General features: G+C 37.0%; 1 protein-coding gene across 4 annotated transcripts in view; it reads right to left on the bottom strand.

Moving 5' to 3' along the window:
• Window positions 1-13,658, bottom strand: part of PRKDC (protein kinase, DNA-activated, catalytic subunit) — a 224,653-nt gene that overhangs the window by 123,824 nt on the left and 87,171 nt on the right. For all 4 annotated transcript variants that reach the window (XM_045789112.2, XM_045789113.2, XM_045789115.2 and 1 more), the window contains 6 exons: window positions 8,872-9,079; window positions 5,695-5,873; window positions 3,647-3,815; window positions 3,319-3,384; window positions 2,135-2,207; window positions 916-1,064 (listed from right to left, as the gene is read on the bottom strand). In XM_045789112.2, the coding sequence (XP_045645068.2) occupies window positions 916-1,064; window positions 2,135-2,207; window positions 3,319-3,384; window positions 3,647-3,815; window positions 5,695-5,873; window positions 8,872-9,079 (844 nt within the window). The remainder of the gene's footprint in view (window positions 1-915; window positions 1,065-2,134; window positions 2,208-3,318; window positions 3,385-3,646; window positions 3,816-5,694; window positions 5,874-8,871; window positions 9,080-13,658) is intronic.

Raw genomic sequence — 13,658 nt, 5'->3', positions numbered from 1 at the left:
AGTTGTACTTTTTTATTGCCTGGCACAGACGGATGACATAATCTGGGTGAAGAAAATAATGAATGGGATCCTCCTTGAAGCATTCATTACAAAGGAAGAAGCCAACCCTAGGGGCAACATAAAGTACAGTCAAACTCAACTTCAAAAACACTGTATTGTTCCCGTCCTCCTAAGGCAAAAAGCCACTTGGGCAGACCAGAGTGGGGCAGGAACTATCTGGCAGTGTCTGGGAGTGGGGAGGGAGAGTGTGGAGTGCCCTCCTGTGGTTCAGGACCCACTCCAGGAGGGCAACCCCCATCAGAGGGGTTGAGGGAAAGAAGAGGTGAGTCAGTGCATGTCAAAGAAACCAGAATGGGAAAAACTTGAATGAACCCTGAATGGGAATCAGATGTATCTGTGGAGCTCATGATTTTACACATGTGTATACATGTGTGTGCCTCTGTAAATGCACGGATATGTGTCTACCTACATGTTTCCTAGCTCTGTTCATGAGGTTAAGCTACGCTTTGTGAATGCAGATGCATTCAGTTATCTCAGTTTGATAACATCAAATATTCGAGCAGCTTCTTCATTTCCTGCAGAGGATAATGCAACAGTCACATCAGCAGGGCATCTGAGTCTCTATGGTAGTTATCCTTCTCACTGGAGACCCTTAAATGCAGTTCTGATTTCAAACACTAATTTCATGGAAACTGGCTAATGTGAATCAGCCCTGGAGAGAGCCTCCTTTCCTCCTTTCATCCTACTGATGAAATCCAATTGCCTATGGGATGGAAGGCTGGGACTTAGATCCTGGAAAATTCTCCAAACGCTATTGTCTGAGGACCACCCAGAGAGAACTGACTTCCCCTAACAACGAAGACCCCCCCTTCCTTTACAAATGCCAATATATTTTAATATTCAAAATGTGATCACCCGTCTCCGAATATGACCAGGGGTAGATTTAGGGTCTTGGGAACTGTATGAATAGCTCTGAACGCCAGTTGAGAAATCAAATTGACTCATTTCCTCACTCAGGCTGCTGTCTGCCAAATATGACAAGGAAGATAGATAATGAGGGCCACCTGAAATATAAAAAAGAAAATACATTTATTCAAATTGGTAAAAAATGTATTCCTCTAAGCTCAAATGATATTAAAAGACAGTGTCAACTATGGCTTTTATCTATCCTCTTGATTCTCTCAACAGATTATCCAGATTAACAAAGCAAAAGGAAATAGGGAAAGACCTCCTTTGGTTTTGCCATTATTGAGTAATTATTCTCTACTATCACGGACAGGGAAATTAAGTTAAACTATATACAATCTTTGGATATGATAGTAACAGAATTTCCTTGCATTTAAAATTTTGATGGGGTACATTTTGCACATAAAGTCTAACACAGACGGGGAAAAGATACTACTGAAAACAACTAATCCACGTATATAAGGAATTTACAAAACTGGTCCAAATTTTATCCTCAAGTCAAGAAAAAAAGCTATTAAGAAAAATTAAGCAAAAACTAAAACAAGAAACATGTGGAGCAAGAGACAGTTAATTTTAAATAGGGAAGCCAGGGAGAACTTCCTTCAAAGGTTAGTATTAAACAAAACGCTGATATCTGGGACCAATGTTATTCTAGGCTGAGGAAACACCATGTGCAAATGCCCTGGGGTCAAAGTGAGCCTGGTGCCTACAAGCATAGGCAGGGGAACAGCGCTGCCAGCGCAGAGTAAGCAGGAAGGAGAGTGGCAGGGAGGCGGCAGGCAGGTCAGAGGTCTTAGGCAGCTCTGTCCTCAGGGAGGTAGGAGCTGATAGGAAGTTTGGAGCCGACTTACATTTTAACACAGATTTCTTGAATGTATTTAAACAAAATACAAACATAATCCATATGTAAACAAATAACTATCAACTGATCTTGCACTTTTAAAAAAAGCATACTATTTCTCAGCCCTCTTTGGCCATTCTGAGATCTTTCTATGTAGTTAAAGTTTAGCTAATTGCATTTCTTTCAAAATACAATTCTATTTGCCACTTAAAACCTTTTCAAATTCAATTATGTTTTTGGATATTTAAAATATTTTTATTTACATAACAAATACCATTTATTACATAACAAATTAGAATCTTTCTCATCATTTTGAAAACATCCTACCTGAATCCCCGTTTGCGGCCTCCCTGGCTTCTTTTCTAATTTCAATATACTTTTTCTTTCTTTCCAGAGGAACCTATCGGGCAAAACAAATACACAATTTAAAACGTTTTAGAATCATGATCACACATTTTCAATTTTAGTAGCAATTTGGCAAAAAAATTAATTTTTAAACAAGACTTTTATCAAATTTAAAATCACTAAAAATACCCATAAAGAAAACAGGTGAGCACCCTTAAGAAATGCTTTTCCCACAGATTCCCACAGAACCTCACTGAGGCATATGCTTCCCCTCTGGGCTTTGGGACCCAGTGTGGGCTAAGCTCTGGCAGCCACATGTCCATATTACCAATAGTCTATACTTGACCTATGAGCCTCAGTTTCCTGAACTATACAGCTACGGTATATCATAGCACCTTACAGTGGTATTGCAAAGTTCAGAAGTAACATATAGCAAATGTCTGAGTGCTATATTCTTTTTTTTTTTTTTTTTTTTTGGTAGTTCTTTGAACATACACCTTGAAAAAAGTTCCCAGTCTTGTTCCAAAAGGGCACAAGGCAGGAAGCAATGCACATGAACTCATGAACCACTCAGACATGGTGAAGTCAGTAACCATGTACACTACCATGACTGACAGCTTCTGACCTAGACCATGGTGTATAAGGTCTAGCACTCTGCCCAATTCCCATTTCCAGGGCTGCACCTACGACCTCCCACCAATTGCTGAGGCTGACATGTTAAACTTAGCTTGGCTAAAATCAAGCTTGTCATATTTGCCACAGCAAGTTTTCCAATTATCACCATGACTTCTGCTCACAGCACCCCCCTTATCCTGCCAAATCACAAAAGCAGGGCCACAGCATTACAATTCTGTATCTGGATGGACCTCAGTTTCACTGACCAGAGGAATTTACTCCACAAACAACTTCTGGGATATGTCCTAACAGCTCCTTTTATTGCCATTTTCTATCTTCTACTAGTTAAGAAAGGGAAAAATCAAATTATTATCATTTTTTGCCTGAGATTGTACCTCAGGCTGAACTACATTAAACTACCAGATTTTATGGCTCAAAGCAGACTTGAATATTGAGAATTTAACATTTCAACATAATACTTTGTTGTTTTTTTCTATAAGTACTTGGTAAATTTTTTAAACTCAGGAACACCATTGAAAAATTTCACTCACCTCAATTTCTATAGGAAACGTATAGCAGCGCTTCAGGTCAATCAGATTTTCAAAAATAAGCAAGTTCTGTAAATCCAAAGAGTCATATAAAAATATCTGAATAGTGGAGATCCTTATTGCTGATGCTACTATAGAAGTAATGCTACTTAATAACTCATAGGGAAGAACTTCAGCTTTAATATATATATGTGTGTGTATATACATGCAGAACTATAAGAACTACATCTTTAATATAATAAGAATGTACAAATTATGATATAATTTTAATTTACATAATCTAACTTGAAATCCTACAGTGACAGCAACAGTGAAAATTTCAGAAGTCTACCTTTTCAGGTTTTTCACTAAACAGAAAACCTTGGTAAAATTTTAATTCGGTGAAGACGCAGCAGATAACAGAAATGGCGCAGTTGTATGCAGCACAATGGTAAAGTCTTCTCCTCTCTAGCAACTGATTCTCACCCGCCATGTTCTCTGTAAATGCATCATAGCACAATCTGCAGAGTAGATCCAGGTTAAAAATTAATTCATGTAACAGGGAAATTATTGCTTAAGCCCAATAATGCTAGACAACAGGATCTCACTTCAGTTCAGCCTTTTCTGAGTGTCATGTTTGTGTCTGGCATAGTACCAAGTACTGGAAATAAGAGACAAGCAAGTCACCGAATCCATGCACATCTCAAGGCAAAGGCAGCATCCAGGAATTTTACCACACTGTGGTAAGCACAGCAACAGCAACCAGCACAGGAAGTTAAGAGATGCAAGCAAGGAGGATGGACAGTAACCCAGGCGAAGGAGCCAACAAAGGTTTTAAGAGAAAATATCAGAACTGTATTTTGAATTCTGAGTCAAAGAGAAAATGTACATGAGGATTATGAACAGGGAGAAGAGTGTCACTTATAGTAAGGGATAAGCCACACAGTGTGTTCAGAGGATGAGGTGGGAAGCAGCAGTGGTTGGCAGTGAGTGAAAGGTGGAGAGGGGTGCGTTCCTAGAAGAGCTTGCCTGCCATGCTAAGGAGCTCAGACTTCACTCGGCAGAATGGGGTCTCCAAACGGTGCCCAGGTGACCAACTACTTTTGAAAACAGTTTTGTCAGCACATAGCCACGCCCATTCATTTACATATTGTTTGTGGCCGCTTTCCCAGTACAGTGTAGTAGCTTCAAGAGACCACACAGCCTGCAAAGCTGAAAACAGTTACTATCAGGCAGGCCCTTTACAGAAAAAGTTTTGCTGGTCCCTGCTACTGAAGATGAAGTTCTTTTGAAGTGTTTTAGGTAGGAGAGTGAAACAATCAGGTTCAAACTGCAGAGGTATTATCATAATGGCAGCAGTATGGAAAAACTGAGAGACAAGCCCTGGAGCAGGGAGAATAAAAATGAAAGAGACTGCACTGCAGCGGTTCACCAAATAACACCAAACACTACAACACTGTATGAAGGAAGGTGGGTGAAAGAAGGGCCCCAGTCTTGGGAAGGCTGAGGAGATAAAATTCACCAGATCTGGTGACTGACAGGGTGTGCATGGAGACTAGAGAGAAGAAGGAAAAATAAAACAGGATTCTAATTGGTGTAAATGAATGGATGGCGATGTCATTCCCAAAGGAGATAAAATAAGAATTAGGGTAAGAGGAAAGTAAGGATAAGCTTGTTTGAGATATGCAAAATGAGACATGGCAATGTCTGCATTCAATATTCACTAAGAGGGAACTTCATTAGAAGGCCAGTTTTAGAGAAAATGCATTCAATTAATTTGTACTTTATAGAATACCTGCTTAAACATACTGCCATTCCTTTCATTTCAAATTGCAGTTAGGAAAAATAAAATACATAAATCCCTTCATATTGTAAATTATACCACTAAAAATATATCAAGCTATTGGGGCGCCTGGGTGGCACAGCAGTTAAGCGTCTGCCTTCGGCTCAGGGCGTGATCCCAGCATTATGGGATCGAGCCCCACATCAGGCTCCTCCGCTGGGAGCCTGCTTCTTCCTCTCCCACTCCCCCTGCTTGTGTTCCCTCTCTCACTGGCTGTCTCTATCTCTGTCGAATAAATAAAATCTTTAAAATATATATATATATATCAAGCTATTAAGGGAGGGAATAGTAGGAAAAAACAAGAGAGAAAAAAGTTTTATTCCTTATAAAAGATGAGTATAGGATAAAACATGCTACTCAATAGCCTGTTAAAGTCTATCTAAGTAGTTTATACATAAGAAAAAAAACAAGAAAACTATAAAAACTCATATTTAGACAAACTTAACCATTTATTCACATTATATACAAGCATAAAAATATATGCATCAAAAATATTAACGAATCCAATACAATGAATCAAATACAAATCGAAATAACAAAGTTAACTAAAAACTTACTTAATAAGTGTCTTTGTAAGTTCATTTCCTTCTGTAACACACGAGCTGCAGAAAACTTGATTAATTTTAGATTCTTTCGAGTGTACATCATCTTTTGAAAGACGAGAATACATCACATCTACCATTTTATAACAGCCCATCTTCTTGGTGATTTGAGTATCAAAGATAGATTCATTCAGCTAAGAAAAGGTAACATGATTATCTTTGGTCTTATCAAACATGAAAAATAGCTTATTGAATATATCAAATATTCAATTAAATATATTTAATATTCGACATCTTTACATAGAAAGTAATTTTAACATAGATATTGAATCACATCAATAGACCCACCCAAGGTCAGGAACATAGGTATAAATATTAATGTGTTATATTGAGTGTGGCAGGAAGTAATACACACGTCCAAATAGTAAACTTAGGACATGCGTATAGGGCTTTTGCACAAAATCTTATCGAAGGCATGACAATAGCAGGTGAAACTTCAACGTATTAAAAAACAAAGTTTTCAACTATTTACAGTATTTTCTAAAGATATACACATCCTAATTCCTAGAACCTGTGAATGAAATCTCATAAGGCAAAAAAGGACTTTGCGAATGTGATTAAGGATCTTGAGATAGGGAAACAATTCTGGATTGTTCCCATGGGCCGTAAATGAAACCACATGTAAGCTTGTAAGAGGATAGAGAGAAGGATGAGACACAGAGGAAAAGGCAATGTGAAGACGAATTAAGAGGCCACAATGATGCAGCCACATATTGAGGAATGCCAGCAGCCACCAGAAGCTGGAGGAGGCAAGGAGTGGATACTCAGGGCCCCTGGGGCAAGCGTAGCCATGACGATGCCATAAATTCAGCTCAGTGAAACTAATTTTAGACTTCTGGCCTCCAAAACAGGGAAAGAATAAATTTCTGTTCTTCTAAGCCACCAAGCTTATGGTAATTTGTTACTGAAGATTCAGGAAACTAATACAAATTCTGGTATCAAGAGCTGGATCTGCTCTAACAAATGAATGATAGGCAGAGGCTGAAAGAAACTTGCCATGCGTGACAGAAAGCCGACTACCTACCAACACTGAAGACATTGATGGTGAGGGCTCAGAAGCAAATGAAAAAGCATGGCAGAAAAAGCTAAAACTGTCTTACAGAACATATCAATCATCATAAACACATTTTCGGTAGAAATTGGAAGTTAAAGTAGTTGCCAATAAGGTCTCAAAAGGAAATAAATAACATAGCTTTGGAAACTGGAGGAAAGAGGATCCTTGTTATACAGTGGCAGAAAACTTGGCTGGTAAGTATTCTATAGTTACACATACAAGAGAACTTGTAAGCCATGCAGTTGAATATTTAGCTGAGAAAATTTCCAAACAAATCTGTTGAAGGTGCTGCCTGCTTTCTTCTTTGCTGCTTATAATACAATGTGAGGTGCAAGAGATAAACTGAGTTAAGAACTGCTAAGCAAAAAGAACCAAAATGTGATGATTTGAGAAATTCTCAACTTCCCCAGACGGTAAAAGATGCTAACATTAGGAGATTCACTGCTAGAAAAGTGGCTCTGGAGGGAAGAACAGGGTGTGGCTGGACAATCTTTAGCTAGTGCCAAAGAAATTAAGCATGGGACTCATGGATGTTCTCAACCATTTCAGCAGAACCAGGAACAGAGATGCAATTATCCACCAAAGATCTGTGGAGGACACTCTTGTCTAATGGAGTAAACCTCCAAGACACACATAGAAGAGCTATGTAGTTTTTGAGAACATCATACCAGAACCACACCACCAACTTGGACTGAAAGGGACAGAGACAAAATGAAACGGAAAAAAAAAAAGACTGTTGTACTCCTTGAATTCTGCAGGCAAGAAACAGATTGATAAAACTACTCACCTGCAAATATATGCTACCCTTCAAGAAAAAAGAATGACTCCAAGAATGGAGCCTAAGGTCCAGAGAGCAGAACATTAAGCCACAAAGCATTACTCCCAGGTCTCGAAACAACACAATTTGCCTGCCTGGACCTTGAAAGTGCTATGGAACACTAACTTCTTTCTTACTTTATTTTCTCCTTTTTGGAATAGGAATGAATATAATAGTTATCCTGACTGTTGAACCACTGTCTTTTGGAAACAAATTATTTGTTTTCTAGTTTCACAGGTTCACAAATGGAAAGAATTTTGCCCCAAGATGGATCACACCCAGAATCTCACCCATATCTGATTCATTATGATTTAAATGATGAAAGTTAGGACTCTGAGCTGATGATATTCAGATACAATTTTGGACTTAAAAGTTGATGAGGTAGGGGCGCCTGGATGGCACAGCGGTTATGCGTCTGCCTTCGGCTCAGGGCATGATCCCGGCGTTATGGGATCAAGCCCCACATCAGGCTCCTCCGCTATGAGCCTGCTTCTTCCTCTCCCACTCCCCCTGCTTGTGTTCCCTCTCTCGCTGTCTCTATCTCTGTCAAACAAATAAATAAAATCTTTAAAAAAAAAAAAAAGAAAAAGTTGATGAGGTAATGCATTTAGACTTTGGGGGATGTTAGGATGGGATAAATGTATTTTGCAGGTAGAAACATTTGGTGCAAGAGGACAGTATTCAGCCAGCTAAATAATATCCCCTTACAAATACCCACCTTCTAATCACTGGAACTGTGAATGTTACCTTATATGACAAAAGAGGATTATACAGATAAAATCAAATAAAGGATCCTGAGATAGGGAGATTATCCAAGTGGATCCTAAATGCAATCATATATTTATAAGAGGGAGGCAGAGAGTGATTAGACAGAAGAGGAGGAGGCAATGTAACCACAGAAGCAAAGAGAGGAGTGATCTGGCCACAAGCCAAGGAATGCTGGCAGCCACCAAAAGCCGGAAGAGGCAAAGAACGGATTTGCCCCTGGGGCTTCTAGAGCCTTGCAACACCTTGATTTAAGCCCAAGGATACTGATTTCTGATTTCTGGCCTACAGAACTGTGAGAGAATAAATGTCTGATGTTCTAAGCCATGTTGGTGGTAATTTGTTACAGCACCCTCAAGAAACTAAAGCAGACTGAGGTAATGCTCCTTGAGCAATAAAGATCCTCTGAGGGAACACACTGCAATTTTTAAGGACACTAATTAAGGAGATTTGTCAATTCGTATTAATATTAAATTTAATAATAGATGTAAAATACCTTTGTAAATCTAGACTTCAACATATCAACGGCATCCACCACAATTTTGCTAAAGAATTCTCTCAAAGTGTTCAGGCTACAATGCCACAAAAGGGTGAGAAGAGAGCGATCTACAAATGCTTGGCGAGTAACATTTGAAAGTAGGTCATCCCTCTTGAACATTCGGTATACCCTTTCCAAAAGGGCTAACTGTGTGACACATGAACTCCTAAGAAAAAAAGAAAATTATATGAACATCCCTGCTTTGAACAAATATTTTACAAGTGCCTACCCACACAACAAGCAAAATAAACACCAATGACTATAAATTCAAAATATAACTTCGAAGATTATATATATGTAAAAACCATGAACTACAAGAAGCATTTGTATATGAATCATATTATTATACTCATCCCCAGAAATCCTCATGCCAAATTTAGGCATTAAGAAGAATTGTTTTCATTTACTTTCAAATCTGATTTTTTTAGGAAACATCGGGAAGGCTCTGGGAGAGTCTCAGGCCTAAAGATGATCACGGTTCCAGAATCTGAAACTCATGAGTTATAATTTAAAAATTCTAGTCTCTTCCTAGTAACAAATTGTCATTCCTATTTTCTATACAGAGATATATTCATCTGGCCCTTTATATTCTCATCTGGAATATAAGATACTTGAATGACCATCTATAAGATTTTGTCCATAAACCAAGAATACAGAGTTAGTTTCCTCAACTACAAAAAGACGAGGTTAAGACCAAATTATCATTAAAATTATTTTACAGTTCTAAAATCCTGATACTCGGTAGTTAAGTATGAACCAGGGCAAAAATGTTCGATTTAGAAGGTAATTCACAGTCACAAAATTTTAAGGCTCAGGATACTACTAGAGGTTACATGGGCTTCTGCAATATTTATTTGGGTACTGTCTAAGATTTAAATTCTTTTGAGGAGGGGCGCCTGGGTGGCACAGCAGTTAAGCAAGCGTCTGCCTTCGGCTCAGGGCGTGATCCCGGCATTATGGGATCGAGCCCCACATCGGGCTCCTCCGCTAGGAGCCTGCTTCTTCCTCTCCCACTCCCCCTGCTTGTGTTCCCTCTCTCGCTGGCTGTCTCTATCTCTGTCAAATAAATAAATAAAATCTTTAAATAAATAAATAAATAAATAAATAAATAAATAAATAAATAAATAAATTCTTTTGAGGAGCTTCTGATAGTGAGCACAGCAAGGATGCACAGCCCTAAAACTCTTACACAGAAAGCTAAAAAGAGGAGGAGGAAAAGTAAAAAAGCAATATCTGATTATAAAAATGGGCCAGGAGATAGTTTCTAAAAATAAATGCAAATGAGCTTTAAATATATGAATATATGCTCTATTTCACTTGTAATAAGAGAAATATAAATTAAAGCAACACTGAGAAATCCTTTCTCACCTATAAAATTGGAAAAAATTCAAATGTTTAACAATATACTCTACTGGCAAGACTGTGATGAAATAAGACACTCTCATACACTGCTGAGAGAATGCAAATTATAGTCCTGAAATAAAGGATGTGGTGAAAGCTGGCAAAATTACAAATGCATTTACCTTTTGAATTCTGTTTAGGAATCCACTCTAAAGATATACTGGCAAAAAAAAAAAAATGACATATACAGAGGGCTATTCACCGTGTTACTATTTTTAATAGCAAAAGATTGAACCCAAAAGTTTATCAGCAGGCGGCTGCTTCAAAATACATGCTAATTCCACACAATGAATAATTATACAGTTAAATAAATAGATAAATAAATAAGGATTGAGGAAAATCTCTATGTACTGACATGTAGAGATCTGTAGAAGATATGAGGTGGAAAAAAGGAGGTGAGGAGGAATAAGAGAGGGGATACAGAAGTAAGACTCTCAAATACAGCTCGTTATACAGTTACGACTTTCAAATCATGTAAATATTTTACATTTTCAAAAAGAAAATCAGAAAGAAGACAAAAGATAAACAATTTCTAAAATCTGAAAATTTACTAAAATAAACATACGTAATTGGTTTAATAGCCACATACTGAAAAATACTTCACCAAGTGATTTTAGAACATAAACTTTCACTGTGTATCCTCAGAGAATATATTCTAAGTAAGTTATAATTAAAATGAAAATTCTAAACTGCACACAGACAAAAAAGTCTTGCTGGAATTTTGATATGCATTAAATTTACATATCAACTTAACTGCCATGTTAATAATATTGAATCTTCAAATTCATGAACATGGAATGTCTCTCCATTTATTTAAAACTTTAATTTTTTTATTTCCTTCAGCAATGGGCTGTAATTTTTAGTGTACAAGTCTTGCACTTCTTTTGTTAAATTTATTCCTAAGTGCTTTGTTGTTTTTGATGCTATTATGAATGCAATTATATTCCTAATTATAGTTTTGAAATTTTTCTGCTCATATATAAACAATTGATTTTTTAACATTGATCCTATATCCTACAAATTTTCTATAATTGTTTATCAGTTCTAGTAGCTTTCTGTAGATCTTTAGGATTTTCTACCTCATGTCATCTGTGAATAAAGACAGTTTGGGGGCACCTGGGTGGCTCAGTCAGATGAACTTCCTACTCTTGATTTAGGCTAAGTGGTGGTCTCAGGATTGTGGGAGTGAGCCCAGAGTCAGGCTCTGTACTCAGCTCAGAGTCTACTTGAGCTTCTTTCCCTCTCCCTTTCTCCTGCCCCACCTCACCTACTCCACTCCCCCACTCAACCCCACCCCACTCCCTCCACATGTATACACACTCTATCTCTCCCTCTCTCTCTCAATACAAAAAAAAAGAGTTTGCTCCTTTTTTTCCAATTTAGTTGCTTTTTATTTCTTTCTCTTGCTTGACTGCACTGGAGGTTCTAGCCATGTTGCATTGAAAAGGGCAGATGCCCTTGCCTTGTTCGCAAACGCAGGAGGAAAGCATTCAGTCTTTTACTATTACGGTTGGTTTTTCATAGATGATCTTTTGTCCTTTTTATCATGAATGGATGTTGGATCTTGTCAAAAATTAATGTTATCTACTGGAATGATAATGTGATCTTGTCCTTTAGTCTTTTAATATAGAAGATATGATTAATCGATTCTTAGATGCCAAACTAGTTTTGCATTCCTAGGACAAATCCCAATTGGTCATAGTACAGAATATATATATATATATGTTGCTGGATTTGGTTAATATATTTTTGAAAATTTTTGTGCCTACACTCATGAAGGATGTTGGTCTATAGGTTTCCTGCAATGTTTCTGTCTGGATTTGTTACTGTGTGATACTAGCCTCACAGGATAAGTTGGGAAGTATTCCTTTCTCCTCTATTTTTCTGAAGAGTTTATGAAGTGTTGGTCTTATTTCTTCTATTTATTTGATGAAAATTCACCAGTGAAGCAATTTGGATCTGGGCTTTCCTTTGTGAGAAGATTTTAAATGAGTAATTCTATTTATTTATTTATTAAAGCTATACTCAGACTTTCTATTTCTTCTTGAGTGAGTTTTGGTAATTTGTGACTTTTTAGGAATTTGTCCAATTTAGTTAAGTTGCTGAATTTGTTGACATGATGTCATTCATAGTATTTTCCTATAATCTGAGAGGTTAGTGGTCTTTCGGTCCTAATTTTCATGAACTGTACCTTTTCTTTTATTCCTAGTTTGTCCAGCTAACAGTTTGTCAATTTCATCTACATTTTCAAAGAACCAACTCTGGTTTCATTGATTTTTCTCCACCATTTTCCTAATTTCAATTTTATTACTTTTCACTCTAATTTTTATTATTCCCTTCTTCCTGCTTGCTTTCAGTTTAGTTTTCTTTTTCTTGATTTTAAGGCACATGTTCATATTATTAATTTAGGATATTTCTTATTTTCTAATACAGGTATTAAAAGATACAAATTCCTCTCTAAGCACTGCTTTAGTTGTATCGATATGCTTTATTTTTATTTTATTCTGATCAAAATGCTATATGATTTCCCTTATAATTTCTTCTCTGACCGAAGGGCTACTTAGAAATATATTAATTAGTTGGATATTTAGAAATGTTTTTGGATTCCTCACGTTTTCTCCTGTTATTTATTTCTAATTTAACTCCATTGTGGTTGACAATATACTTTGTAAGATTTCAATCCTTTTAAATTTATTAAGATTTGTTTTATGGCTTCCATATATGCTCAAAGAGAATGTGTATTTTCCTGCTGTGTAGGATGTTCTATAGTTGGTGGTTAAGTATGATTTTTAAAATGTCAACAAAAATGACCTACTGATTTATGCTGTCATGAATGAACCTCAAAAACTTGCTGAAAAAGGAAGCCAGACATAAGAGATCCCATGTTGTATGATTCCATTTATATGACATGTTCAGAAAAGGCAAATTTATAAAGACTGAAAGTAGACTAATGATTGCCTGGGGCTGGGAATGGGAATGGGAGTTAATATAGGATCTTATTGGGAGGATGAAATTACTCTATGGTGATGGTTGTACCACTAGGTAAAGTTACGAAAAAGTATTAAACTCTATGCTTCAAATAGGTGAATTTTATGATATGTAAAGTATAACTCAATAAGATAAATTAACATGGATATTTACATATGAATATAAATAATGCCAAAAAAACCCTCATTGGTCACAATCAGAAGTATCCATGGCATCAAGCCCTTACTTTAAAAATTAATAAAAATTAATAATAAATTAATAATACCTGGGTGTCTCAGTCAATGTCTGACTCCTGATTTCAGCTCAGGTCATGATCTCAGGGTTGTGAGATTGAGCCCTGTGTTGGGCTCCATGCT

This window comes from Ursus americanus, chromosome 9 (assembly GCF_024610735.1).
Source record: "Ursus americanus isolate L20-20 chromosome 9, mUrsAme1.1.p, whole genome shotgun sequence".
Taxonomy (NCBI): Eukaryota; Metazoa; Chordata; class Mammalia; order Carnivora; family Ursidae; genus Ursus; species Ursus americanus.
The sequence above is the reverse complement of the archived record's forward strand: the minus strand, read 5'-3'. Positions and strand labels throughout refer to the sequence as shown.